At 41.6% G+C, this 27,973-nt stretch overlaps 1 protein-coding gene across 3 annotated transcripts in view; it reads right to left on the reverse strand.

Moving 5' to 3' along the window:
* trim44 (tripartite motif containing 44) overlaps positions 1-27,973 on the reverse strand; it is a 40,461-nt gene that overhangs the window by 1,622 nt on the left and 10,866 nt on the right. For all 3 annotated transcript variants that reach the window (XM_029433124.1, XM_029433122.1, XM_029433123.1), the window contains exons 4-5: positions 26,766-27,050; positions 20,291-20,313 (exon numbers count right to left, since the gene is read on the reverse strand). In XM_029433124.1, the coding sequence (XP_029288984.1) occupies positions 20,291-20,313; positions 26,766-27,050 (308 nt within the window). The remainder of the gene's footprint in view (positions 1-20,290; positions 20,314-26,765; positions 27,051-27,973) is intronic.

Genomic DNA, 27,973 nt, shown 5'->3' on the forward strand with positions numbered 1-27,973 from the left:
GGTTTAGGACGGGGCTACCTTGGGATTGACAGGTCGCAACCAGTGTTGTCCGATTTGGCTGTTGTTCATGTTTTTGTGTTACAACCTTAACCCTTTCACAGTGTGTTTCCAGTTCATGAAAGTTAACTGTAAGATTTTAGCCGCCTAAAAATCTCTTGCTCAGCTTTCAGTTGTCCTTTGCTCCATCTCGTGTCACTTCTGGTTCCAAAAAAACAAAATGCCAAACTCAAGGCTTCAAAACGGTAGTACACAAACCACTGGGTGAGTCTATGGTCCAGAGTTAGTGATGGAAACCATTGCTTGTTTGTGATTTTTATATAAATAGATAAACACAAATGTAAAGGGGTAAAAGCAAAAGTGTTGTATTTGAAACCTTATAACAGATAAAAGAGATAAAGGACAGCCTGTCAGGCTAAATATGGAGCAGTTTAGTGTATTCTAATTAAATGATGGTTGAATGTGGTTCGCCGCTGGTCAGGGTCACCACCGAGATTTATTCTATGATTCAAGGATGAATTAATGAATTTTCAGTGTTAATGTATAACTGTATAATCCAATATCTGAATTAAACAGTTAAACATGTTCTGTATAGAATCCTTTATACAAGGAAGCAGCAAATGAATACATTATTGTAATATTGTAATATTCTGTCGTCTATCTCCTATCACTCTGTCAAGGACACATTTCCATCCATCTCTGCTCCTCTCCCTCACTTGTTTCATCACTGTACTGTTCCGCCTCCACTTTTCCTGCTCATGGTGTATGCAGCACAATCTTTGAGAAAAAAAAATCTACACGCCGGTTAATAGGCTGCGATATCTTCCTGAGCGCTGCTCCCAGAGTATTCCTGTCTGACATACTTCTGTTGGCAGAAACAAAGAGCTGCTTCCTTTCCCTTCCTGCACCTCCTCAAGGAGCTCAAACACAAACAAGCAACAGGGCATCTCATCAAAGAGCAGCCACAAATGTGTGCATGCATGCGAGCGCACGCATGTACACCGATAAGCAGAAATGCCAAGTGGTGAAGTTATAAACAACACTTTTAGGGTTTAACGCAGTGCGCACACACACACACACACACACACAGACACACACACACACACACACACACACACACACACACACACACACACACAGACACAGACACACACAGCCAATTTACCTACTGCCAAAAGAGTTGATGATGTTGTAATGTGTGTATACACACATACAGGCTTAGCTGCTGTATAGTTATACCTTCTCTCTTAAGTGTACATCCGAGACATTAATTATTCAAAAGAGTTGTTCCCATTCAAATTCTTGGCAAAGTTTCTGTACTACACCAACTCTACTCAGTATTCAAATTGTCTAGAGCATCACACAGGCTGTTCACTCTTTATTGTCAGCACAACGCACAAAAGGCTGCACTGAGCTAAGCCCCACGCTCACACACAGCTCCCTGCTTTCTAACATGCTGTTTGGGGTAAACCGTTGGCAGACTTATTTGTGTGAGGCAATTTCATCTTGCATCTCCAGTCAACCAGAACAGTCATCCCCTGCTCTTCAAAAAAAAAGTCAAACATTTTTTACAAATATATTTCAATGCCACAAAGTGCGGCCTCCTCTATGGAGGCAAATTAACTATTTATATTCAAACGGTCCTTGCTAAGCCTTAGGACACACGGATGTAATAACTTATTTATTCCACCCGCAGGAAAAAGGCCATTATATGAGAGAGAGAAAGAGTGGCAGCGATTGGGGTGGGAGGTAGAGAGGGAAGACGGAGCTTCAACATGCAACACAATGTCAGTGGGTGGGTGATAAATTCCCTACAAGTTAAAGCCCTGGCTTTGTTCTCTTGTTTCTGTATGTTCATCTTCCCCTGGCCTAAGTAAAAGATCACTTTGCTGTGTGTGTGCCCTGACGACTGGGTTCTTTCCGCCCATGACTTATTCATACTCTTTAATGCAGTCTATGTATTATTGATCAGATCATTGCCTCCTCCCCTTGGTGTGATCATGTCCTCTGGACAGGGGCGAGCTGAGGACTGGGAGGCCCGCTACAGAACTCACTCTCTGGGCTTCACTGGCTGTACCTCTTGTGTGATGGATGGACAACAGCTTTGGTGTCTGGCAATTTGGAACACTGTGTGTGTACGAGTGTGTGTGAGAGAGATAAGATTTTTTAGATAGGACTGATAGACTAGAACAAAGCTAATCTTACTAATGTCCCCTCTGAGTAAAACCGAAGAAAGTTTCACAAATAGCCCTAAAATGAACCCATCACTCATGAGAGAAAACCTCTGGATCCCTACAAGGAACACAGAGGGAGGGAGCGTTCCCTAGACTTTGACTTTTGTCTCTCTCATTCTATTCCTGTCTTGGCCTCAACCCTGTGCAGCTCTCTGGGAGATAGAGGAGGGAGGGGTCCTTGCCCTGATTAAGTTTGAATTCCCTGCTCTTGGCAGAGAAGCTGCAGGACTCCTAAGTCATCATCCTGAAACACTCCCATCACGCCGCTGCAGCCGGGCCAGCTTGATCCAGTCTCATTGCCATATGAATAATCATACTGCAGTAGCTTGGATATGCCGAATGGGTTTGAGGTGCGTGTGTGTTAAAAGATGGAGAGATGGGGAAAAGGGAGGAGCTGAAGAGCAAACTGGGGGTTGCTGATAGGAGAGTGAGGTTCTTGTTGATTAAGCAAAGAGGTTGAGTGTGAATAAGGCGGTGTACATAGCACTGGTGGCAATCATTCTCAGGGGAAAGTAACTATTGCAATTTGCATTTCCAAACAGAGGTGACGCCATCGAAGCGTACTCCATCACATAAGAGGGCAGGGCACATTCCTCAAGCCCTGGAGGCCTATGAGGTTTGGTCTAATGAGAGAGGATCCTTAATGGTTATTGATAGAGCCCAAGAGGACATACTCTTACCCTTACTCTCCAGTGAAGTAGTGCACTCTGCCACTACTTAATGAGCTAAATCTTGTAGCTTCTGTAGGATAATTTAACACTACAAACAAGCTTTCCGACAAGAAATGACTGTGATAAGAAAAAAATAGATCAACTGAAGGAGTGAAAGGGGGAAAGAAAGGAGTGTATTAATGACGTGAGGAAGGGAGAGTGAATGTAAAAAAACCAGGTATTGACTTTAGGGCTGTACCAAATATTTCTCTGTGCTAATGCTCTGCTGGATGTAATTGGCCATTGCCCTGGAAAGGTTTACACCCCTCTCTCTTGCCATCTCGTCTGCCATCGTCCTCTCCTCCCTCTATGCATTATGCTCTTTCCTTTCATCTAACAGCTATGTCTAGGGGTGTGTGATTTAGAAATAGACCCTGCACACACCTTTCATTAAGAGCACCGCTGTGATCTTCCCAACACTTTGCACCGGGATGATCCTGCCAGCTAAAATTTGAGATACGGATGTATCCTAATGAGAGGAAATGTGTAGGGAAAACCGAGGAGGGCAAAGCAGTGACATGGAGAGGTGGAAGAAGACTTAAGGAAGGAAAAGACAATTTATCAGAGCTTTCGTAAAGGTGAAGATCAGAGAACAAAGGGATGACAGCCAGAGTGTTGGCAGGAAGTGACAGCATCTCAATCGGAGCTTGTTGCTAAGGCTCAGACACAAGAGAAAGCTGATGTGCAAGTATGGGGGGAGTTCCATTGTCACAGTTTATACTCGGTCCATACTCGGTTCAGATAAGGTGCTTTTCTCTCATGCTTAATACAACAAGCATGAGAGCCCTGCCAGGAAAACAGTTATTAGTTGTATTAATATGCGGCTCTAAGTTTAAGAACTTGCAACTTCTGAAATTAGGTGATGCTACTTCACTGGAGGCAATAAAGGAGACAATGCAGGGTTGTCATCAGCTACTGCTACTGTGTAAATTACACTTTACGACATCGAATTGCAAAACAATTTACTTTGCGAATATATTTGCACAAGAAGCCAAACAAAAGAGCAGATTTTCAAAGAAACTCATGGGTTACTTATAATTGAATCTTCTGTTAAAAAACATTTAATTTCAAAGGAAAGAAGCCTTTTGCAGTCGATAGGTTTTATTAAAACAATTTGCATATTTGAGACTTTATAATTGGGGTTAATAAGTATGTGCAGTGATAAATCTCGCTAATATAGCAACTAATAGAAGAAAATTGTCATTGTGATTCCTCCAGGCACAACATCTGCATAACATAATCTCATCTTCTTCTTCTAATCACTGACACACAGGATGATTAACGCAAACTGATGCACAATAATATACATAAATATGTGTCATGGTGTAGGAGGCCGGATGGAGGACACTGCCCAAAAAAACACATGGAACGGTAACACGGTTAAAAACTAAAACAAAACTATAAATCCCATGTTCTTTAACATAAACTCCTTTATAACCGCTTGCGTATAGTTTTTTTTGTTGGAAGGTCAAACAGGACATAATTCCCTCTCCTATATCTGTTATATATTGCAGTGAAAGAAAATCTCCATTAATTCAAGTTTCTCGCCAAAAAATAACAAGTTAACGTTATAATTTACAAATACTCATTTCTACTGAACAGAGCTTGAACGCATCATAATGTATCTCAATAGAACATCGCTCCTTTGACTTTAGCTGTTAGCTCCGTGCGGGACTGTGCTGCCCACCGGCTGCTAACATCTAGCGTTACCAGCTTTCCTGGCGATTGCGACATGAATGTGTTGTTCACAATGTAACATTAACAGGATAAAAATAGGGTGCGCCCGCTGGATGCCCTGGGAAGATACCAGTTCGTCGCAAACAAGTTTTCTATCATCCCCGGCGTTAGTCTTGAGCCCCCGTTCCTTATTGTACCTGCGGTAGTGAAGAAAAACTAGTACCGTCGCGTCTCCAGAATTGTGTGTGAATCGAAGATACTACAAAACATCTCTAGTTTGGTTTGCTCAAATTTATGTTTCAAGAATTCACGCACAGCACCAACACCATCAAGGCTGTTCAGAAACTTTCTTCCTTATGCAAACAAATGTAGCCATATCTAATGTTCTCTGATGCAGTATTACACATGCTCATACTGTGCAGACACGCATCGTAGGGATTCATGATGTTAGTAATTTCGCCTTGAGAGAAAGAAAACAACCACAACACTGTTCTTCCTCCATGAGATGGGAGTATAATCTACACGGGTGTCAAAACTCCCTGGGCATTTTAATGATAAATCCATAATAAATCTTTATTGCCCGAATCTGTGCAGCAACTCGTGTTGCGCCACAGTCGCAGCAGTATTGGCTTTGTTTACATGGTGATTTATTGGGCTGAGGAGATTCTTATCCCAAGGAAATATAACTGTCTATATCCATACTGTACTGACTACAGCAAAGTGCATACACTGAAAAAAACAAAAAAACAACCTAACTGTTATAACGTTATATCTCAACCTGATCAAGACAAGTGTTATCTTTCATCTAATCACTTTTGACGTAAGTATTTTTGTAGTTACATTTCAATTTGGGATTGAACTAGTCAAATGTGCATTAGCGTACAATTTACAGCCGCATTTACATGAAATTAATTATTGACTGTATCTTAATGCCTGAAGATGAATGGAAGAGAGTGAAGCAAAGTGCCAGGCCAAAAAGAGAGAGCCTCGCATCGTATGATGCACGTTCTGAGCCGACTGACTAATCGCTACAAACAGTGACAGTCTGCCTCTTTCAGAGTCACTGGTCTATTCATACTGTTCACTGGGATTGTCTTTCCCCTGAAAAACAATGCAACACCCTGTGGTGTTTCCATGCTGTTCCAAAGACTTAATCAGTCCAAGGAGGAAGTGAAGAGACAAGGCACAACAACAGACGATGCATCATGGTACAGGGGACAGAGAGCTAGGGGCTGTGTAATATGACCCTTTGTGTGCACCACCGCTTATTCATCAGAGCAAAATGAGAGAGGCGAGGACAAATCCATCTCATCATCCACCAGATGTATCGCCTCAAGTAGGAGCCTATTCAAACTCATGTTCACGCGTGCCATTATTTTTAAAATGTGCATTACAAAGTGCGGCTCATGCCACTCCAAGCGTGGATTGCGACTCACTACATGATGCATGTATTATGCCTTCTCCTGAATGCGGACTGCGAAACAGTGAGGCGGAAAATGTCAGTGAAGCGGGATAAAATAGTGTACACAGGTTCGTCTGCGCGGCAGCGGGTGCGAGGAATCGGATGGATACCGTTATCCCGCCATGAGCTAATTTCCTCGCTCACTTTGACACAGGTACCTGCCGTTAATCATACAGAGGAATGAATGCAGAGGCATTCAGTTAAGAGCATTAAAGCACTGTAAAGACTCAATCTTACATTGACTCATTTAAGAGATTTCACTCATTTCTGTGGCCACGGGGGCAATTGGGGAATTAATTGAGGAGAATTGCAACAATCGCTTCCACAAAAATAGAACTGCTCATTAGTGTGAATGTGACATTAGAAGTGACCAGAACATGATGACAAGAATCCCTTTTGTCACTTTCTATATGACTGCGCGTGCACCATAACACGTCCTTTCAAGCCCCTCTTCACCGAGATGCATTCTGACAATTATTATCACTTATCCTGGGTAGCACACCCCTGTGTAGGCACAGGACTGCGCCTTCCAATTTTCCAGAGCCATTACACTCTTGGTCGCAAATTAAATGGCAATGAATGACGTTAAGAAGATCCCTTAGAGGAGAGCAAGGGGGAGATAATGGAATCACCTTAATGGTTCCCCACTGTATAACAAAGAGGGACGGGAGAGAGGACAGACATGTTGGATGTCATCTGCTAACAAGAGGTTTAATCTTCAGGAGGTTACACTGTGTCATTGCCTGGTATTATTCATGTGACATGGTTACAAATATGCAGCCATTCATTTGTTTTTTTTACTCGGAGACATAAAGAAATCCAAGGGGTGTTTATGACACAGGATAACTGGCTCACTGTGGTCTGCAACCTTTGCTTACTCTAGTGGTACAAAGAGAGGGACATGGTGACGGATGACAAACTGAGCACAGTTTAAAGACTACACATGTTAGGAGATGCAGTGTGTTAACACAATACTGATTGTCAAAGGGCTGAGAACACTTCTACAACACTGCTTGAAGCTTAACTGATGGTTTAATAACCGGAATGGAACAAAACACAGGAACCATTTGCCAAAAAAAGAAGAAAAGAAAAAGGAAAATCGGATTTCCTGAGTGCCTGCCATCCCTTTCGGCCATGCTTACAATTTCCCCAAATCATGCAAATAAATAAATCAGTGAAACATAATTAAACTCTGAATCACACACTGCACCTCTGGCCACATGCCAGTCACTGACGTTAGAGCTGCTACTATTGTATGACAATGTAGCCATGGTAACCTACAGTATGTCACACAGCTGCTCAATTGTGCTCTGCAAAAATGGATGCTGACGTAATGTACACCAGGGGTGTCAAACATGCGGCCCGGGGGATGATTTTGCAAAGTTTAAAAAGATGTTGTTTTGATCATAAAGTAAAATATTGTTCCAGATCCCTGTGACGAAATGTTTTGTGCCTTTGTAGATACACTGTGATGCACATGTGTAAATGATAAACTGGAGGCACAATATTGTTGAAATTGCACCTTTTTTTCTTAAGGAATTTCAGGTTGTTCATAATGTTTTGTAAAAAGATCAAATTTGAACAGTTTCAGAATGTACTTGTACTTTTTTTGCACTAAAACGAAGGGGAACATTTGGAGTTCAAATTGTGCTGAATATGGCCCCTGAACTAAAATGAGTTTGACACAGTCTATGTACTTTCAAATCAAATCAAATCAAATTTATTTGTATAGCCCAATATCACAAATTATACATTTGTCTCAGTGTGCTTTACAGACTGTACAGGATACGACACCCTCTGTCCTTAGACCCTCGCATCGCACAAGGAAAAACTTCCTAAAAGAAACCCCTCAGCTGTCTGTATAATAATGTGAGACAGAACTGTAATACGCTGACTAATACATACATACAGTGTATGACAAGGCACCACATTTCAGATGTGAATGTTTTCCTTTAATTGTACACACATTATGTGATACGCAGTAGCCAATACCCTTACAATATATTATGTATTCAAGGACACTTCAATACACCAGATCAATATACCATTGTTGTTTTAGTATTAAAGTAAGACTAAGTAGTGATTTCCACAACTACTCAAGATTACCTAACATGTCATGAGTAGTTTACAATAATGGTCATTTCTCCAGCACAAACAATGTGAAATACTGCCAAACAACTTTGCCATAAACTCTTGCAAAACACTTGCATGTTAAACACAACATGTAAATTGTTGCCCCTCTAGTGGTAAGAATCTAATAACAGCAAAGTTGTCTCTGCATGTTGACCTGCATGCAACACACGTGTTTTCTGGAGTGTAAAGAGCATTACAGCCTCACACGAATGTAACTGTGCCTTTAGTCTTTGTCTCTTCTTCTTGGTAATAATACACTTCTTCTCTCGAACACACTCGAGAATACTTATATTGCCTGATTTTGTATTATAGGTGCGTCCCGTGCTTACATTCTTATTTTTTGTTGTTTGTTGTAATGACCATTTCCCCATGCAAAGTAATCTCCTAATACATTCCAGTCCTATCTGTTCCTCTTGCATGTGATTAGGGATTTAATTCCCACATCCTCAATGTGTAAATGACCATTGATGGATCGGAAAATCTTCTCAGATTAAAGCGGATAACTTGGTTTGTCAGACCGGTTATCTAAGTCTACTTATACTGAACCCACATATCTCAGGCACAGCCTGGCTTCATTATACAGGTCCCAGGTCTGGGGATATCTGATACTTGCCAAGCAGAGCGAAACTTCCTTTTGCAGCATGTTTAAAAAAACAAAACATGCAAACTTTAAATGCAGACTGCGTCTTTGGCTTAAATTGAAATTTCTCCGGTATCTAATACTCCTTTGAAGTTTGAATCTCAAGCCTACAAGAGTGAGAAAGGGGAAGAAAAACACATTGGAGAGATAAACCTTTATCTGTCCTTCGAAAAGCACACGGCATCCGCTTATAGGTAATGAATAGTGAGCACCTACGCTGTGTTGGGTGTCATTTTATTTCTTGGTTCAGCCTCTGTCCTTTATTATGCCCTGTACCGACTTTTCTCATTTTTTCTTCCCGTCTCTCCCTTCATTTGCCCACGCCCATAGTGCCTTCCCCTGTCTGCCCTTTGTTGTCTCCATAGGCACCATTGATCCAGGGTTACTGAAGGGATCTGCAGTCAGTCATGTGACCACTGAGCTGGCTCTGTCCCACGGTCAGACAGCCATTATGAAGACTGACTGGACACAGCAGCGCCCACACACTTGGCAGGCTGGCAGAGCTGCCCCCTGTTGCCTCTCTCACAAAACCCCCTTCTCTAACAGCAGAACACCGGCGCCACCTTAATCAGTGAAACGCCCAGGTGCCCGGACGAGCTGTCCCGTAATCTGGATTGCTCTGGAGATTTCTTTTTTAATTAAAAGCCTGTTTACTCCACACTAGGGGCCTCCTCTGTCTGCAAATCTCGATCAGAGATGGAGGGATGTCAGAGGCACATATGGCAAGAGAAGAGGAGGTGGAGAGACAAAGTGTGCGTCTATGAGACAGAGAAAAACAGACAGAGTTGGAGAACAGCCTGGCTATTAGGCAAAGCCTTCTGTCACATGAAAAGTCCCCCTCCACGTCATCCAAGCCCTCTGTGTGAAGGACACCCAGACAGACAGGCCAGAAAACCTGGGCTCCAGATTGTCACAACTCTCATCTCGACTGATAAAGGTCTCATACGCCTCATCCATCCCTCCCCACTTTGTCCTCTGCAGAATGTTAAACACACTGTGGAATAAAGGACTTCCCCTGCAGCACAAACATCCTCCTCTTGCAACAAACAAAAAAGATTAGCAGTTATGATCTCTACCACAAGACCAGCTCTAAATGCAAATATTCTGCTATAATGCAAATGTGTAAGCATCGGACATTACAGGGGGCAATAAACAGAGACTAGATTGGGCTTTATTAGTCTGTAAAATGTGTTGTTTTCATCCTGCATAGGCCGCATAGTCAGATGCAGCATTGCAACATAGTAAAATACAGTCATGGGGCTTGACATCTCCCCAGTGCTGCCTGACTAATAAACTTTTATGTGTACTAATGCATCCTGTAAAACGTCAGTCATAAAAGCCTGCCATCTGCTGAAGGTGACATGCCCCCATCGGATATTTCATCATTAATGCCCATCCTTGGGAATTAGATCTGTATGTGGTATCACAAGTGAATACAAGACATCATTTCCATTTAAAACATGCAAATGTCTCTCCATATGTGGACACAAATCTAAAGCAATATTTAATGATTCAAAAACAACATCCAGTGAGAAATTGTCTGGCTCAAAATGGAAACTCAGAAGTGCAAACGGGACCCGTGTCAGAAAAAGCAATTAATTTTTCGTTCACATCCCTCCCTTCACAGAACAACGCTGGATTAAGGTGATTTTGTAAAGTGCATGCTAAGTCTCCCATTAGTATCCTGAGGTAGTTAAACCCAACCATCTCCTCATTCCTCTCTCGCCAATACTATAAATCTACATGACGACAGGGCTTGTCGTGAAGCTGCTGAATTAAACATGCCAGCCTTTGCTCACGCCTGCTTCTCCTCACTGGAAGAATAACTGAGCCGAGGGACAGACTGGAAGAGAGAAGAGTGCCCTGACAACCGCCCCTGAGCCCCGAGACACGTGCTGTGACGTTGTTGCCGTGTCCAGCAGGGAGATGTTTGCCAATGGTGTGTGTGTGTGCGTGTGTGTGAGAGAGTGCTGTTTCTGTGTTGACAGTTCATACCTAGGGCCAGAGGTTTGATAAGGCACTGATTCATTGCCCCTTGGTTCAGCTTGCCACTATCATCATCCTGCATCTCCACCGAGCTCAAATCAGACCTGTAATTCCACCCGAAGGCTAACAAACTGTGATGTGTGTGTGTGTGTGTGTGTGTGTATGCGCAGCTAAAGGGAACACAGTAGGTGATACAATGGGAGGAAGGTATCTGTTAAAGCATCCTCCCGTCTGTGCGGAGAGACAGTTGCCTTGCTTTCTGTCTTTACACTAATTACACTAACGGAGTGTGAGTATGAGCGTGCGCGCGTGTGTGTGTGTGTGTGTCGTGTTTATATGTAGTTCCAGAATGAATAATGAATGTTTATACACAGTGTGACATCTTCTGAGCGATTTTTACTTATGTGTGCGTGAGCATTGCATGCATGACAGGGTGGAAAGCACAGTTTCTACAGATCCAGTATGACAATCTGCCTTGTGGGTATAATACTGAGCGTGCGTGTGCGTGTGCGTGTGTGTTAGGGAGAGAGAATATGCAAAGAGTTTCCATCGAGCATTTCTTTGCTGTTTGTAAATGGGAATAATTCCCAGACAGGATACAAGACAGGAGAAGAGGGAGCTCTGATTGCCTAGTCCACTTCCTGTACAGTGTGTCATATCAGCCTTCCCCAAGCAAATAATGCTTTTCTCAAAAGCAAAGAAAACTCACGAGCACCACACGTTGCCTACAGCGTGCAACACACACATCGTACCAATTAGCAAGTGGCTGATTTCTGGTAGACAACATTGACATTTGTTGATCATTACAGTCCAGCTGTTACACGTTCAGATCGTATAATCTGTCCAATAGTACCCAAAACAAATATTGCCAGTGACTGTTTAGATCGGTGAAATGCCAAAAACAAAACAAAAACAACAACAGCAACCGTGCTAAACTATTTATTTATTACTAGCACTTGGTTAGTAGTTACTAGTTACTTACTTACTAGTTAAACAATAAAAATACTCAGCACTTCTCACGTATTATATTCACACAGAAGTGTACATGAAGTAGTTTGTACCGTGTGGTTATTTTTGTATAGACTGTTTTTATTGAGACGCCTCGTTTTGTTGTCAAAAGAACTTACTTAAAAAATCAAGCATTTCAAATATGCCTTTTACTTTACAGTCGTTTGTATCGTTATACAAGATATATCACGTTTTACAGTTTGACAGCAAACATCCTAAAACACGGCATGTCACTTGCTATGAAATACTGCTTGTGAATCACAGAATCATAACTAGAAGGTCAAGTCACTACCGCTGCAGCAGAGCTGTAACTCGCCAGATGTGCTTTGGCATGTGATGGAGATAAAAAATAAATAAATCACAACATCTGCAATCGGGCTCCTGCCGTCTGCCAACTCTCTTCATCATTGCACTTCTTCACTCGCTTTCTTCTTTTGTTCCGAATAATTGCACACACAGAAGTATCTGTTTGCAGAGGGGGAGCGCAGCTGTAATGAACACATTTGGATTTTTTTTTTTTTTTTTTTTTTTACTTCTGATACCCAATCCTCACAGAGGCGTCTGACAATGTGAGTATTAGATGGGACAGCTAGAGAAGTCTGGGAAGGTAATTCAATGAGCAGGTGCAGTGAAAAAAGCATTAACAACTCAGGCTGGGGAGAGCAGCACACATGAAGCGCTGTTCTGTATTCATAAATAATGAAGTAGATAATAACACATCAACACATTTTACGATGTGACATAACAAATGACAGGTTCAGCCTAAATTTACCCTCAAGAGACAGTAAACGAATGCAAGACCTGGGGAAACAAATTAGTATGCTTTCTCAGTTTAAGCGACTCGGATGTTCAACACTGGGTTACATATTAGATAGCACAAGGTTATCAGGAAGGGTATTTGTTGAAGCAAATATAACAACATGTGGACCGCTGGAAGATATACAATGCTTGTACGAGGAAGCTTGGTGAAGTTTACCATCAGAGACTAACCTATTGTTGCTGTCTTGTGCACCGGAGCTTTCTGAAATATTATTTGCCACGCTCCCTTACATTTGTCATGCCTTTTCCTTCTGTATTACCACCCTGCTCAGAAAGCTTACTGTAGTTTGGCTCTTTCCTCCCCTTCTTCCCTGTTTCCTCTTCAGCAGTCACCCCACATCTTCCTTGGTGGAGCTTAAATATATCTCCACAGGCATCTCGTCTCAGCCTGGTTACACCATTCCAAAATTCACCATTACGATCACTATTCCTTTCACCCTACCTTTGATAGCATTAGTTCATCTACACGTCTTTAATATTAGCTTACAATTAATGGGTTAATGGGTTCTTAACCCAGTACCTTGTGTTAAACGTAGTCTTTTAAGGCAGCATTCATCAAATATGAATATTTAAAGAGCCCTATGGTGCTCCTTGTTAAACCCCTCTTTCATATCAGCTTCTCAATATATGAGAGTAGAAACACACCTTTGCACACATACAACAAAGACAGCAGCTGGAAGGCGAGGAAAACACACATGAAGAGAGATGTATTTTACACACCTGTATTACCAATCCATTATTCATAGGCAGCACGGGCTCAAGCATAGACACTAAACCTGCAGTAACCCGATTGTGACGCACTCTAGCCTTGGATGCATCACAGACACTTACCACAGACTACTTGCTCTCTGGGATTACAGACAAGACGTACAGCCCTTGCCAGAGATCTCATATCTATCTACACAGCAGATCAATACGAGAAGCCATCTTAAAGCTCTGGTCAAAGCTCTATACACTGTGTGCCAGGCTCTCACAGGCCGATACTGTAGAAAATCAACAACCTAAAAAAATCCAGTAGCAGTGCTACCACAGCACTGGTGAGATTCCAAATCCTGTAGTACATCAAACTTCTTAGATGGCAGTCAAATCCAATATCAAAAGAAGCCGTTTCTGTGTGGAAATACATTCATCCCTGTCATGTCCGTTTCACAAAAATGTCGGGTCTCTTTTGCATTCTGACAGGCGGTTACACAGTCATGAGTCATACTTTGCCACTTTAACAGGATATTCAATTAGACAGCTTCCCTTTCCAAACTTAATCTTTGAACTGTCATAGTGCAAGGTTTGGATGGAATCTGGAGGCTCCTGCAAGCAAAACTTAGATGGGTGTTAATTACCGTATTTGTGTTCAGGGAAAAGTTTCAGGAGAAATAAATAACTGCCATTAGTGGTCGCAAAAAACAAACATTTCCCCTTATTTATTCCCTTTAACAACTCTGCACACATCCCTCCCTCTAAGTTTCCACAAACTTTGATGCAAGTCATGCTCGTGAAGACATTATCCATGAAACACACACACACACTCACAATAATGACATTTAAAAAACTGGAGGAACGTTGCGCATGTGGCATGAATTATGCATGCTGATAGTCTCTTATTTAAATGCATGTCTCTGTATTTGTCAGCTTGGTTTGTGTGTACTTCACATTCATTTGGGACCTCAGATCCACTCCTGTGGAATGGTGATGGCCAAGAGAGAGAGAGAGGGCGAGAGAGAGAGAGAGAGAGAGAGACTTTCTCTTGATACATGTTTTCCTAGGATAGCGAAGGTATGAGATAAGACTGATACGACACACACACGCACATAGAGAGGCAGAGAGAAAGTGTGTATTAATGAAGAGGTTTCAGTAAAGCCAGTTGGGATTTACACACACATACATATACAGGAAAAAAGACGAGGCTGATCTAGCTGAAACATTTAAATAATTAAATGAGGGCATGTTCACACACACACACACACACACACACACACACACACACACACACACACACACACACACACACACACACACACACACACACACACACACACACACACACACACACACACCTGTAGTGGCAATGTAAATGTTACATTAGAAGAACTGCAGCTCTCTCCCAGCATGCCCTCATCTCTGGGCTCCATCCTGTGTCCTCTTGCCATGCTCCCCTGACACCTCCCTGCTTCACTCAACCAATCTATTTGACCCAGCCAAGGGCAGGCAGCTCAGACAGATAAGCTGTTACCCTAAAGTACCCGCCTCGCTTCCCTGTCAGCCCCTTTTCCTTGAGTTTGTGTGTTGCTGTGAATGTACACCATGATTGAGGGTGGTCCACAGCCTTCACTCAGCAAGACATAGTGAGCGATTCGCCCCGTTGCTCTCCTCTGTCAGCAAGCATGCGATGATGGCAGATTACGACCGGGGAATTGAGACAATTTCTAAACGGAGGAGGTTTAGGTATGTATACATGTAATTATGTCAGCCAGAGAGGGTCTTCAAAACCGAATTACAGTGTGTAATAGAGCACACTATTCATGAATAGGTGTTAACTAATGTAGGCCATATACAATATATGTGAGCGCATGTTAAAGAGAATCTGTAAAAGTGAAAAGAATAGGGAAATAAAGACAGAATCTGCCGACTTTTAGATGCGTGTGTGTGTGTTCCGGGCCATGCATGCATGATAAAGTGAGCGAAACAGGGGACAGGAGCTCCTGAGATACAGCGGAGACGTGAGTGATTGGAGCAGTGAATGTGGGGACCTCGCCATTGTAATTAGAAGTGCTACGCTTCCCAGCAGGCTGTACCATTTAAGTGTGATTACAGTGTGTGATTTATATGCTCAGAAGGCTTCCATCACTCTTGCTTAGCAAACTTGCCACATGCCGCAAAGCTTTACCTTTTCTTAATTCAGATGGTTTTTCTTCTTATAGGTTTACCGATCATCACCAAACAATGTAATGTAAGTTTTTTGAGTTTTCTGTTTCTGTAGGAGATCAAATACAGTTACTTCCAAGCAAAGCTTCCACTTTCCTTGCATCACAGTTATTTATGCCCATTTTTCTCCCTTTCATTTTAAATTCATTTTTAATGACTTTCCCCTATACCCTTGTATAACTTTCTCTTTCTTCTTGCGGTGTGACATGTTTTTATACCGTAAGCTCTGGGGGTTTCACAGACTCGGAGCTCTTATTTCTTCTGTTTAAATCATTTCTCTCTGCAAATAAAATAAACCTCACACGGATAAAAAGGCATATTTTCAAAAGAATAATAAGCAGGAACCGGGCGAAAAGTGAATGAGTGTGACACGCTCACACAGACGTGCCCCTTAAAATGTGCTCCACTACATTCATTATTTCATTCCTCTGCGTTATGTATTTATCCAGTAGTTTGACCTGAACTGCATACAAATGCACTTTACAAAAACTAAAAACTTGCTTTGGAAGGTATTTACTATTGTAGACGAGTGACAATTATTTGAAAAGCTGTCTGAATAGAAAAAGTCATACCATGACTGAACTGCTGAGAGGAACTAGCCAATCAAACATAACTGACAAGTGTTGACAGTTTTTTCCTGTTTTCTCAGGAAACTTTTTTTTATGCCATTCTTTATATGCTCAGAATGACAGGATACAAAAACACAAGGGAAGGCTCGATGTGGGAGGCAAAGAAAACAGCCGGTTCTATCTCTGACAAGACCTACTTAAAGTTGACACTGCTTCCAAAAACACTTCACTGCTTTTATTGGTGGATGTTCTGCTATACCAATGTTGACTGTTATCTGCATTTATATAAGTTATTTCAATTTCCCTAGTAAATGGCAGGAAAAAAGCCAAAACATCAGACAATCCGGGTCAGGGTTTAAGGTTTTGACTGTTGCTGTGATACTGATCTAGCTATCGTTCAGAAACGCAGCGGTCATGACAGATATACCCTCAATTTAGCTAATGTTGACATTTGTGTTCAAACATGGTGTGTCTCACAATTACAATTATGATGCACAACAAACAAACAAAGTGGCGAAGGTTTACGGCGTGTTTCTGTCGCCTACAGTATGTGGTGTATATATTGCAAATCGATCAGGCAATTACATCTCTGGCATCACTGTTAGCATCTTAACATATTAGCCACATTGTTAGTTTCTTGTTGACGACTATACGTTAAAAAGAAAATGGAAGAAAAACACACACCTATTGTAGTGGCGTGCTGGCTCGCAGGCAGATATATAGATATATATATATATATATATATATATATATATATATATATATATATATATATATATATATATATATATATATATATATATATATATATATATATATATATATATATATATATATATATATATATATATATATATATATATATATATATATATATATATATATCTGGAACTGTGTGACAGGGCTGGAAAGCTCATAACCTTAATGCATTTATTTCAACTTGTAAGAATTGACGTTTGAGCAAAGAATGTGAACCGAAACGTTGATTTATAAATTAACTTTATAAGTTGAAATGCATGCAACAGAGTTATGAGTGGGCAGTAATTATTATTGTTATAATTACACTGAGGGAGACTGCCAACCCTGGTTGGAGGCTTGATTAAGGGAATAGGTAAAAACTGCTATAAGTTTTAATGTTTGCACAAATATATTGCTTAAAAGACAGTGTGAGGTAATCTGAGGTTATCTTCCTTGGTGAGAACAATAACTGACTTTGAAAACTATAATAGATTGTTACTTTACAGAAAAATTATGAATAACGCTGGACTCCTTTGAAGACTCCTTCTTGGTCCGATGCTAAAAGCTAAAAGCTTAAAGTCGTAGAAGCCAAAAGACAGAGAAGCACGTGTACATATATATTCTTAACTCTTTTCAAGTCCCAATACAACAAACTTGAGTCTAACGAGCAGAATTCCTTAGTGAATCTCTTTTTCTTTCATTGACTGTCTCATTGTCTTGCATCTACTTCTCTCTTATGCCCCATATCTCAGGAGACAACATAAAAGTGGCTTTCTGGAATTAAAGCTTTACTGCACAAATCAGCCCGTCTCCCCGTCTCCCCATCTTTCCTTTGTGTGTGTGTGTGTGTGTGTGTGTGTGTGTGTGTGTGTGTGTGTGTGTGTGTGAAGACAGTCAGACACACTCTCCTCTTTTGATCAGAGGCATGGTGACTCCTGATGGCCCCATGTGATCAAAGAGGGTTCAGACTGCACAATATGAAAGCAAATGAATGATGGGCCTCCTGAAAGAAAGTCGGGAGGTGTGAACTATCAGAGAGAAATAGAATTGTGGTTTCAAGTTCAACATTCAATAATTACTCTTCTAATGACATTTGCATAAAAAGGACACACTAAATGTCATAATTCGACATGGGATGCTAGCATAACCTACATGTTAACACACAGTATTACATGCGTGTACACACGCTCAAACATGTTTAACAAAGAGATTGAAACAGCTTGATTAAATGATTTCTAGACATTTGTGCATACACATACACACACAGACATACTGCACATGCACACAAGACAAACATGTATAAAAAGGGACAGGGGGAGGGGGGGGGGGGGGTTTAAAGCTGAGGAATGTAAGCAAAGTTTGCAATTCATCACATTAGAGGCAGCAGTGATAAGGTTGAGCTGAGGGGAGTTAAGCAAGATTTATATTCACAGGAGGACAAATCTTGGCAGGCATGAAGCACCTATGTTAAGAGGCTTGGGGAGAGGCGGGGGTTTGTATTGATGAGGAAGTCCAGGAAAGATGCATGTTGGTGCAGGATTGTGGTCCTGTGGGGATGCTCTGTCTACAGCAGCGATATGGAGCTCAGACAGCGGATTAGTGTTTCTGCTCCATAATCAATTTGCTGTCTGGATCCCATTGCACATAACGCAAAACAACCACTCGCCGCTTGATCCTGCAAAATCTCTCCTTCTTTCTCCTTCCACTAATTTCACTTTCATCTCTTTTTCAGAAGACAAGAAACCTCCTTTGTTTGTTTCCCCTTCACATTTCAGATGTCCAATCTCTATCGCTCAAGCACTATAATAAACTCACACATGAAGCTGTCGAGAATGTACTTTTATTCTTTCTACCAACCTCTCAAAAACTTCTATCCTCCTAGTGTTTCTCTCTAAAATGTTTCATCTTCCACTAGACACTGTAGATTCTGCACCCGCTGCATTTTAGGGCAAGGCAGGGAATTTTGGGAGTAATTATATCAGTGTGTGTGTGTGTGTGTGTGTGTGTGTGTGTGTGTGTGTGTGTGTGTGTGTGTGTGTGTGTGTGTGTGTGTGTGTGTGTGTGTGTGTGTGTGTGGAGATGTAGAGGTTAACCTTGACCAAGGGCAAACTATTAGCTCGATCTCACCCTTGGGTCCAAGCTCGCTGCCATCTGCTCCAGAGCGGGGTCATAATACTGGCTGACCGATCAATAACATATTACATGTTGGCACCGTGCGCCAGCCATAGTCGTGACTTTCTCTGCTTATTAAAAGCAAGGCACATTACACTCCAGAGATGAAATACAGTACATTTCCCCCGAAGCAGGCATCGCCGCAATATCAATAGCACAAAGTGAAATTAAAAATGAGATTTCTCTTTGCAGAAAACATGCCCGTTGTCCATCGAAAGTGTGTTTTGTTTGTGACCCACGGGATTATTTTCGTATTCAGCCTTCATCTTAAATCAAGTCTCACAGAAAATAAGGTTCTTTTCTCTGAGGACAGATGTGCTGAAATTTGATGAAGGTGTCTGAGTGTGTGTGCGTATGTGTCTGTGTGTCTGTGTCTATAGAGGGGAGGAGTACTTTGAGATGAAAGCCCAGAGAGACAGCCAGGAGGAGAGGCAGAGACAGCAGGTGATGCTAGGAGCTGCGCCGGGTGAAGGAGGCAGATGGGTTTTCGTGTCAACAGATCAATAACTGGGAGACTGGAAGAGTACTATCCATTTCAGATGGTCTGACACAGACGGAGATAAAAGGTTAAAGATGTAGGCGAGGCAAAACGACACAAACAAACTGTAAATGCAACTGAAAGATAATATGGCTGCGTCTGTCCAGTCCAGTTCCTCAACTCCCCTTACACATACCTACAGGCACAGGTAGTCATCTTTGTCAATGTAATACGATGCTATTTCCGAGTGCGTGACTTGACCCCGCTAATGACACAACAGCTTGTCTTATTAAAGTGCACACATATACAATATGCATGCATATAAACACACACGTACGCACAGCTGCAGCCTGTCAGCAGCCGTCCAAAGCTTTCTTATTGGACCAGGCAGATTGTCACCTCTTCTGATTCCAGCAGGCACACACAGATGAGAGCTACTAATTGCCTTGCTGGGGCAGCGACGTGACTCGCATGTGACCACATAGGTTTGGAGGCATGCGAGGCTTTGTGTGCATAAGTGACTCTGTGTCTGTCGTGAGTTTGTGAGTTGCTTGAGTGAGTCGCTACAAGAGAGGGAAAAAGCCTTGGGAGGGTGTGTGTTTGTGTTGTTATGCAAGATGAAGACGCACCAGTCAAACTGTGTTTGATGGCACCAAGGACCTGAGTGAGGGTGTCTTGAAGGGTCCTTAGTGCCCGCTAAACTACCCTCTTTTCAAAGGGTGAAAATGAATCACGCTGGCAGTCTTACCTTGGCCTGGCCTCAATGTTGCGCTGAAAACAAAGAGAGAGAGAGAGAGAGAGAGAGAGAGAGAGAGAGAGAGAGAGAGAGAGAGAGAGAGAAAATAAATCAGGTTCAAAATCTTCAAACGGTTGTGAATAACAAATAAAAAGATAAACAACATCATTTACATCAACTTTGTCCACACAGCTGGTGTGACTCTTAATCTGACCACTTAATGTTCACTTTCATCCATCAGTTGTGCTCATGTATATTCAAGGAGCACCAAGTGAGCCGCAAAAAACATTCTTCACGTGCTGGCTTCACTGATTGTGATGGGGGCTTAAAAGATTTAATTCCATGACAAAATGATGGACGTGATTTGTTGATTGGCAGGATGTGACGGTTACATAAACATTGCAAGCAAAAAGGTTTATTCATGTGCAGAATGAAAAAACGTAAATCACATTTCAGATTCTGTCAATTTCCAGAAGATGTAAATATTTATATTATATGAATCTACAGCAGTATTTAGGATGCCAGACACAGCTCTAGTATCCATGCAATACACTTGAAATCCCTGTCATGACTGCAGCCAAACTACTTCTTGTACCATTTCTTATCTCAGTTGGTTTATTTTCAGTCGAGAGGACCTTGAGCACAAGACGGTCTCTTTTGTAATCTTGAATATTCTGCCGAGCTCCGACTGTACTGTAGCACTGGACCTTGACTACCAGCGCTAAGATGGCTGCGCCAGAAAGGGATTTTGACACTGTGTAGTGTAACTAACAGCGTCTTGAAGGCAGCATCTCCTTGGCAGCACAGCAGATGAGTGGAGAGCTGATGAGTGGAGGCTGCGGAGCACTGACTGGCTGTCTGCCTCACTGACTAAGATTTGGCTCTACATTTAATTAGCTTTAGATCTGGACAAATACGTAGTTTCAAATATTGGAACTCGGTGAGATTCTTCTTGGTTTACCTTGTCAAACACTTCAATAGACTCAAAAGTCAATTAGTGCAGAACTGACATTCACGAGAGAATCTCTGGCTGCTTGCTGTAAGGCTGCTTCTCCATTGCCTGCTTGGTTAACCGGCCTATTATTAGTAGATTGCAAACAGCAGCAGGTTTTAAGACTCCAAAAGAGAAGAAGACATAAGCCTTAGTCCAAGTCTGCTTTAAATCCACAGTGTCTTTATCAGATAATTGATGGATTGTATGCATTAAGAACAGGAGATGACATATTTGTATTCTAAACTAAATATGTCGCTTGGTAAAATGATCTTTAGTCTACCACCCCGAGCCAGTGAGCCAATAAGAGACTGTACGTGGGATAAGTGAATCCTAAGTGAATAATTGCTACATTATTTCATTTTTTTGCGTATTAAAGTGTTCCACTTGCTTTTTATGATATTTCAATCAATTCCCCAGAAGAGACCAAAATCAACAATGTGGATTCAAACAGACAATAATGATATTTGACCTTAAATTGTCATTATTATCATAAAATGATTGATAAAAGGTCCGTTATTTCTGCTAAAAGCAGAATAAACTTTGTTAATATTGGTTTCAACTTGGTTGCATACAACACCAGTCCATTGTTTTTTGAAGTGTTGAATTAGTATTGCACACTATACTTTAATATTTGGTTTGATTGCATCATCTTACAACAATAACACATGAATGTTGTTATACTCCCAGTTGTGTGCTTTGTTTTCATTTGGTCCAATTAAGGAGGTTTTTTTGTGCCACTGCCCACACAATTGAAAGAACTATGCTGACGGCTATGGAGCTTTGTTCCGACTGTAATTACCAGTTACATTAGCAAAAATCAAACCTTCACAGCTGAATAATACCAGATTCAACATTTCTTATATCATATTATTCACATGGCCTAGGGCAGTGCACACAGTATGCGCTCACTCTCAAACCTACTGTAGGAACCACCTAGACGTGTGTGTCTCTCCCATCAAAAGATGGCACCTGAAGCTGCTCCATTCATAATTTAAAAAACAATATCAACTTCATGGAAAGATGAGCCCTTGATCTCTTCGAACAAGCGATTTTTCAAAAGTGTGCCGGTATCTCACCCAACAAAGAATCTGTTGGAGCTCAATAGAAAACTGCTGTTTACAAATGAATGATGGAACATTTGTATCCATAACAAGCCCCTAATCTTCATATATTTCCATATACACCGCAATGATCAATACAATAATGTCTACCACATTTCTTTAGCTCCATCATAGTATAAAATGTTTAGAAAAAGTCTTAACACTGAGCTTCTGATCTTATTTAAAACGTAGCCATTGGGCAAAAATGTCTGTGCTGTTTCAAATCAGCCTCCGAGCACTTCATTGTGACCACAGCTGACTGGGTTGGGTCATCTTGGCTCTGCTTTTTACGCCCAGTCTGTGTACAAGTCAGGCAGAAAGATCATTTCCTGCCGGGTGACATATAAATGTTTTTTTAATTACTGTATAAATCAGGGAACGTTCAAGTAAACACACTGCATGGTTGTACAAATGAGTACCTACTGGCACTTTTTTAATGAAAGTCTGGAGACTGAGTATTTTTATAATAAATGGACTAAGACTGAGACAAAGTCTCGTAATATATTCTCCCTCTGGCTCCCACTGATTGGTCAATCTCCTGAATGTTTTTCTCATCCCCGCTGAACATCTTTATTGTGTGTCTACACCTATGTGTTCCTGTGCCTGCATTAATAGAAAGAAGAGAGATTATTAACTGAACCAGTGGTAATTTGTTTGTTTGACCTTAAGCAAGAAGACTCACCTCAATTATGTGGTTTATTCTTTGGGGAGCAGTTTAAAAGGATGGGCTTTTATGCAGGTGAGAAACATTTTACATCATAGTTGCTCCAGTCCACAGTATGTAGTATGAGCTTGATATTGTTGCAAAGCAGCAATCGCTTCTCTGCCTTTGCTCTGCAGCTTATTTCTTTTCTTTTAAAAAGTTGGAATCATGGCACTACTTCCAAAAAGGTGCCGGAGGCTATGCCTGGCAAACGGGATTAGGTTGTGTACAAAAAACTGAACTGCACACAAGTTCAACATGTTTAAATATGTATTTTGTAGATTATTCTTTTCTATCGTCAAATCACCTTGTATTATGGTTTCATTCATGGATTTCAAATCCAAAACACTACTTCACACCAGTACAGGACTCTTGCAAGAAGAATGACTATAGAATAAACACTACTGCAGCTCTTATTGGTGGTGGGCTATAGTGCTGAAACAAGTTTAATTGATCAGTAGATCAAAACAAAATTCAATCTTTTTGAAAACATGAGTATCCTTCTTTTCATGCGTTGTACACTTGACTCATGCAAACAAACATCGCTGTGTCATTTTTTAACAACTCCTAACTAATAAATCAAAACAATTATTGATAGATTAATAAAAAACGTATTGTTTCAGCTCTAGTAACATAGACAAGGAGTGTCCTACACAGTTCAGCAGAGCTGCAGTAAAAAAGGCAAGTGAATGATTGTAGTTCAACGTGCCATCTGTAGGCACTGCCACTGTGAGGCAGACAGACTAACAGTGATGGAGTGAGGGAGGGAGGATAATTAATGTTTCAGCCAGTTGTTCTCTGGATTCACGAGGCTCTCTACACGCCGTAAAGGTTTTACCGAGGACAAAATTGCTGCAGGTGTTGGTGAGTTTGGGTGGACTTTATACAACGACTGTTTTTGTACCCCGAAATCCATTCACTTTCAATCTCAGAAAACACATTAAAACTCAGCCCAACTCTCTTTGAACATTACAAAGATACATCAGGGCTGGATAAGTAAACTGCTGCATAAGCCCCCTCTCTACGCCTACACACACCTCTCCTGTGACCAAATAACACTGCCCACAGCAATAACTAACACACGAGAACAAACAGGGTAACCATCGGTATTCAATTAGAGCCTAATGAACTTGGCCCACAATGGATTCATTTCTCAGCTAGAAAAGCAATCTGCATGTCAGCTAACCACCATTACTGCAGCCTCCCTGGTCCCGTACAGCATCACCAGGGAACACTCAAGCCTCCTTTTCCAGACTGTGGTGACTTAAGTGTAGAGAGTGACAAATGGACCAATGGGATATTTTAATTTGGGATCTATAAGCAGTAAAAGCCCCCACTTCAATGTTCAAATGAGAGATGAGGGAGTGAAGAACTTCAGAATCTGAAGTGACCTAAGATTGCCGGCATGGCGTGCACTTCTGGTTGTGTTTACGTACGTGTAAATGTATGAATTACATACTGTGACAGCACATATGCTTCAGTACTTTGGCATGAGACCCTTACTCTGACTAAGGGGCTGGTATGTAAAAAGCAAAGGAACAGTGTACCTGCTGTGTTCATAGCTGACAATTACTGCAGCCAGAGGACAAACAGACTTACACGTATGCTTCATCACCCTACAGCGCAGGATGTATTGCCATCTAACTACCTGCATCACACTGGCACGGCTGACTGCAGGAAAGCAAAACTGCATTTCTCTGAAAATAATGTACGCCGAAATAAATACAGCTGGTCTCTCCTTTCATTTGGAACAAAGCTGTGTATCGTGGCACCTGTTTACCATATTCTTTTTTTCAGTAATGACTATGCAGCAGATGCCACAGTCATTAGTAAGATAATACTTTAAGTTGAAGGCCTGTGATCACACCGCTGTGGCTGCAAGCACCCACCATGCCTAAGGTGTCTTTAAGCAAGGCATAGGTCCGACTCCTTACCAGCCAAAATATTTCTAAGTTAGGCCACATCACAAGTAAATGAAGACAGGTTGAGGTTAAATGATAAATGATAACTACAGCATGCACTGTAAAGTTGGATACACATGATCAGCTACATAACAGCTTTCTGCTGGCTGGCTAATTGTTTGTAATTGTTTATTGACAAGGCAATAGTGCACAGTTTTACAAGGCGGACCTCAGTAACAGCTTCGGCACTGGACCTCTGTGTTTAAAGTTTACTTTATTTATTCATTGACGTCATTTTCTCGTGTTCTTTCAAAATGCTTTCAGCAGGTTGTAACATGTGACATGAAGTTTAAATTTAAGGTGTCAGCTTTGGCGTACAACAAGCGAGAGAATTTAGCAGAAATCTACAGACACAAATAGACAGGTCTAAAATAAACACCTAAATGTCTATTTTGGATGTTTCTTTCCACTAGTCTGATAAGAAGACATGGTATGGAAGCAAAAATGGCCCATAATTGGCCAGTGCATAATTGCCTTTAAAAAGGTTTAATGTGTAATTCCGAGCCACCAAATCTAAATAAATAAGGGGCAGTATTTCACCTCTAAACTGGGTCCATACAATCTCTAATGTTCGTATTTTAGCTGTAGTAGTTTGGCATACTTATTGTATTTTAAATGAAACAGCCTCCTGGCAGCTGTGAGGACGAAGCGAAGGTGGTGCGGGTGGTTTTTCTGGTTTCTGCCACTTTGAATGTAATCCAATAAACAAACTATACAACAGACACGAACATGGCTGTAATATTTACAAGTGAGTCAGGCAGCTATACTTCTTCTACTGAGAGCAGACTGGAGCTACAGTGACTCACTATCGCCTCTAGAGGAACAAGTGGTATTACAAGACTGGACGGAACAGAACTGTCAGTTAGCATGCTAACTTCATTAGATATCTCTGCAACACAACACATAGACGTCTTTGACACAACGTCAACACTGTTACCTCTTAGTTCATTGTTTAAGTTGAAATTCTGGCATAAATGACACATTCAACCTTTAAGATAGATTGTAACTTACCCATTAATAACTTCCACAAAGTCACCTTAGACTCAGCGGGCCATAGCTTAAGGCCCCGTCACACAGTTCCGTATGGCAGAAACGTAATGAAAATGAATACAACGTATATGAACGTATACAGAACCTACATTTTTTGAGCATGTTCAAAAACCTTTCACAGCCTCAGCGTTCAACAACGTACACCAGCGTATTGCCGATATACGTTTCCACCATACGCCGAAGGAATACGCTAGGAATGCGTTATGCATCTGTTGGGCATTCATCAAATACGTTGGCCATACGCTGCGATACGTTTTGTATAAGTACGTGATACGCTATCAATAGGCTCTGTATATGTTCATATACGTTGTATATGCTCATTTATATATGCGCCAGCATACGCTTCTGCCATACGGCACTGTGTGACAGGGCCAACACCTTTTACTACTTCAGACTAATGAAGTCTACTGTATGAGACTGCAGCTTATCTAAAACAACAAAATGAAGACAAGAAGGTGAAATGATGTGTTTTTGCAGAAGCCAAATTGCCGAAGCTTTAAAGATCACACTAATTAAACTACGGCATGCTGTATGTCAGTCACACTGGGCTTCTGTAACATTATTAACTTGCTAACCTTTCTACATACACTCACTGTGACTGTCAGATACACACTGCTGATTGTACTAAAGTCATTTAAGAAGCAGAATAAGTATAATAAGAAAGCAAGGTTCTTCTCACCGGCATTCTGTGTGCGGGTGCTGCTGCGAGAGCCTGTGCTGCCACCGCAGGGCCTAACCCCTCCGCCTGTTCCAGCAGGCACAGCTGGTGTGTGATGTTGGCCATCTCTTCCTGCAGGCGCTCGGTTTGGACGGAGATCTCGGCGATTTTCTCAGCAGCGGATGCCGTCAGGAACGCTTCTTTGAGGTCCACCAGATGAAGGGTCCTCTTCTCCTCCAGACGCACCAGTCTGCGGAGCTCGTCAAACTGGCTGTTCACATAGGCCTCAAGCTCCTCTATTGACATCTAAGATATGTAGATGAGATACAGGAGACAGCGGCAGGAGAGCGTGAGTGAACGACTGAACTGGCCAATATTAAGTAGAGGAAGTCCACAAGTTACCAAGATGGAAACTTGGCTGCCGTTTCAAATTAACCCGAATGGACTTCAGTGTAGGTATGAAACATTGAGATAAACTCAGAAAACAGAGAATTGGAGATCGACATTAAACTCAAAAACAAGAAAGTAAAGACAGCAAAATAGAGAAATACTGCAGTATAAGGGTCACGCAGACTTCTGTCTTTTACTTTGACATGTGAATACTATTTTAATAAGCCCACTGGTCTTGTCATGCAATAGCTAATTGATAGCATGAGGCAGATCCCCTGAAGCTGAACTCCATGCATCCCATCTGTAGATAGAGACCTTAGAGGCTCTTTCTACCACAGCAAGCCATCTGTTTGGCTTTCAAGGCAACTGAGCGGCTCACTGAGACACCCCTTTTAATCCATTTCCCTTTTCTCCCGATGAAGCTCTCTTTAGCTATGACTCATTACGTTAAAAAACACCTCAATTAACAGATGCCTCCCTACTGAGATGGCTCCTCCTCCAACACAGATGCTGTCATGAGGTAAAACTCCCCAAAGCCCCTCGTCATGATCTCTGCTCCTGAATATGTTATAACCTATGAACATCAGCTGCTCGGAGTCTCCTCTTCCCTTGAGCAGAACTTTCACTCTCTTCCTCTCCATCTAGTTTCCCCTCTGCCTCCCTCACTCCAGTGAAGCAAGGAATCATCCGTCTTTACTGAGGTCGGCAGAGCCACGGCCCCTGGGGGCCCAACGTTTTATCCTGTGCATGCCATTTTGGCACAAGCAATCAAGATTCTCCAAATTGGCCATTAAACCCAGCGCTAGAAATACCTTTTTTTTTTTTTTACTTTCTGTGTT

The sequence above is a fragment of the Cottoperca gobio genome, chromosome 6 (assembly GCF_900634415.1).
Source record: "Cottoperca gobio chromosome 6, fCotGob3.1, whole genome shotgun sequence".
Lineage (NCBI taxonomy): Eukaryota > Metazoa > Chordata > Actinopteri > Perciformes > Bovichtidae > Cottoperca > Cottoperca gobio.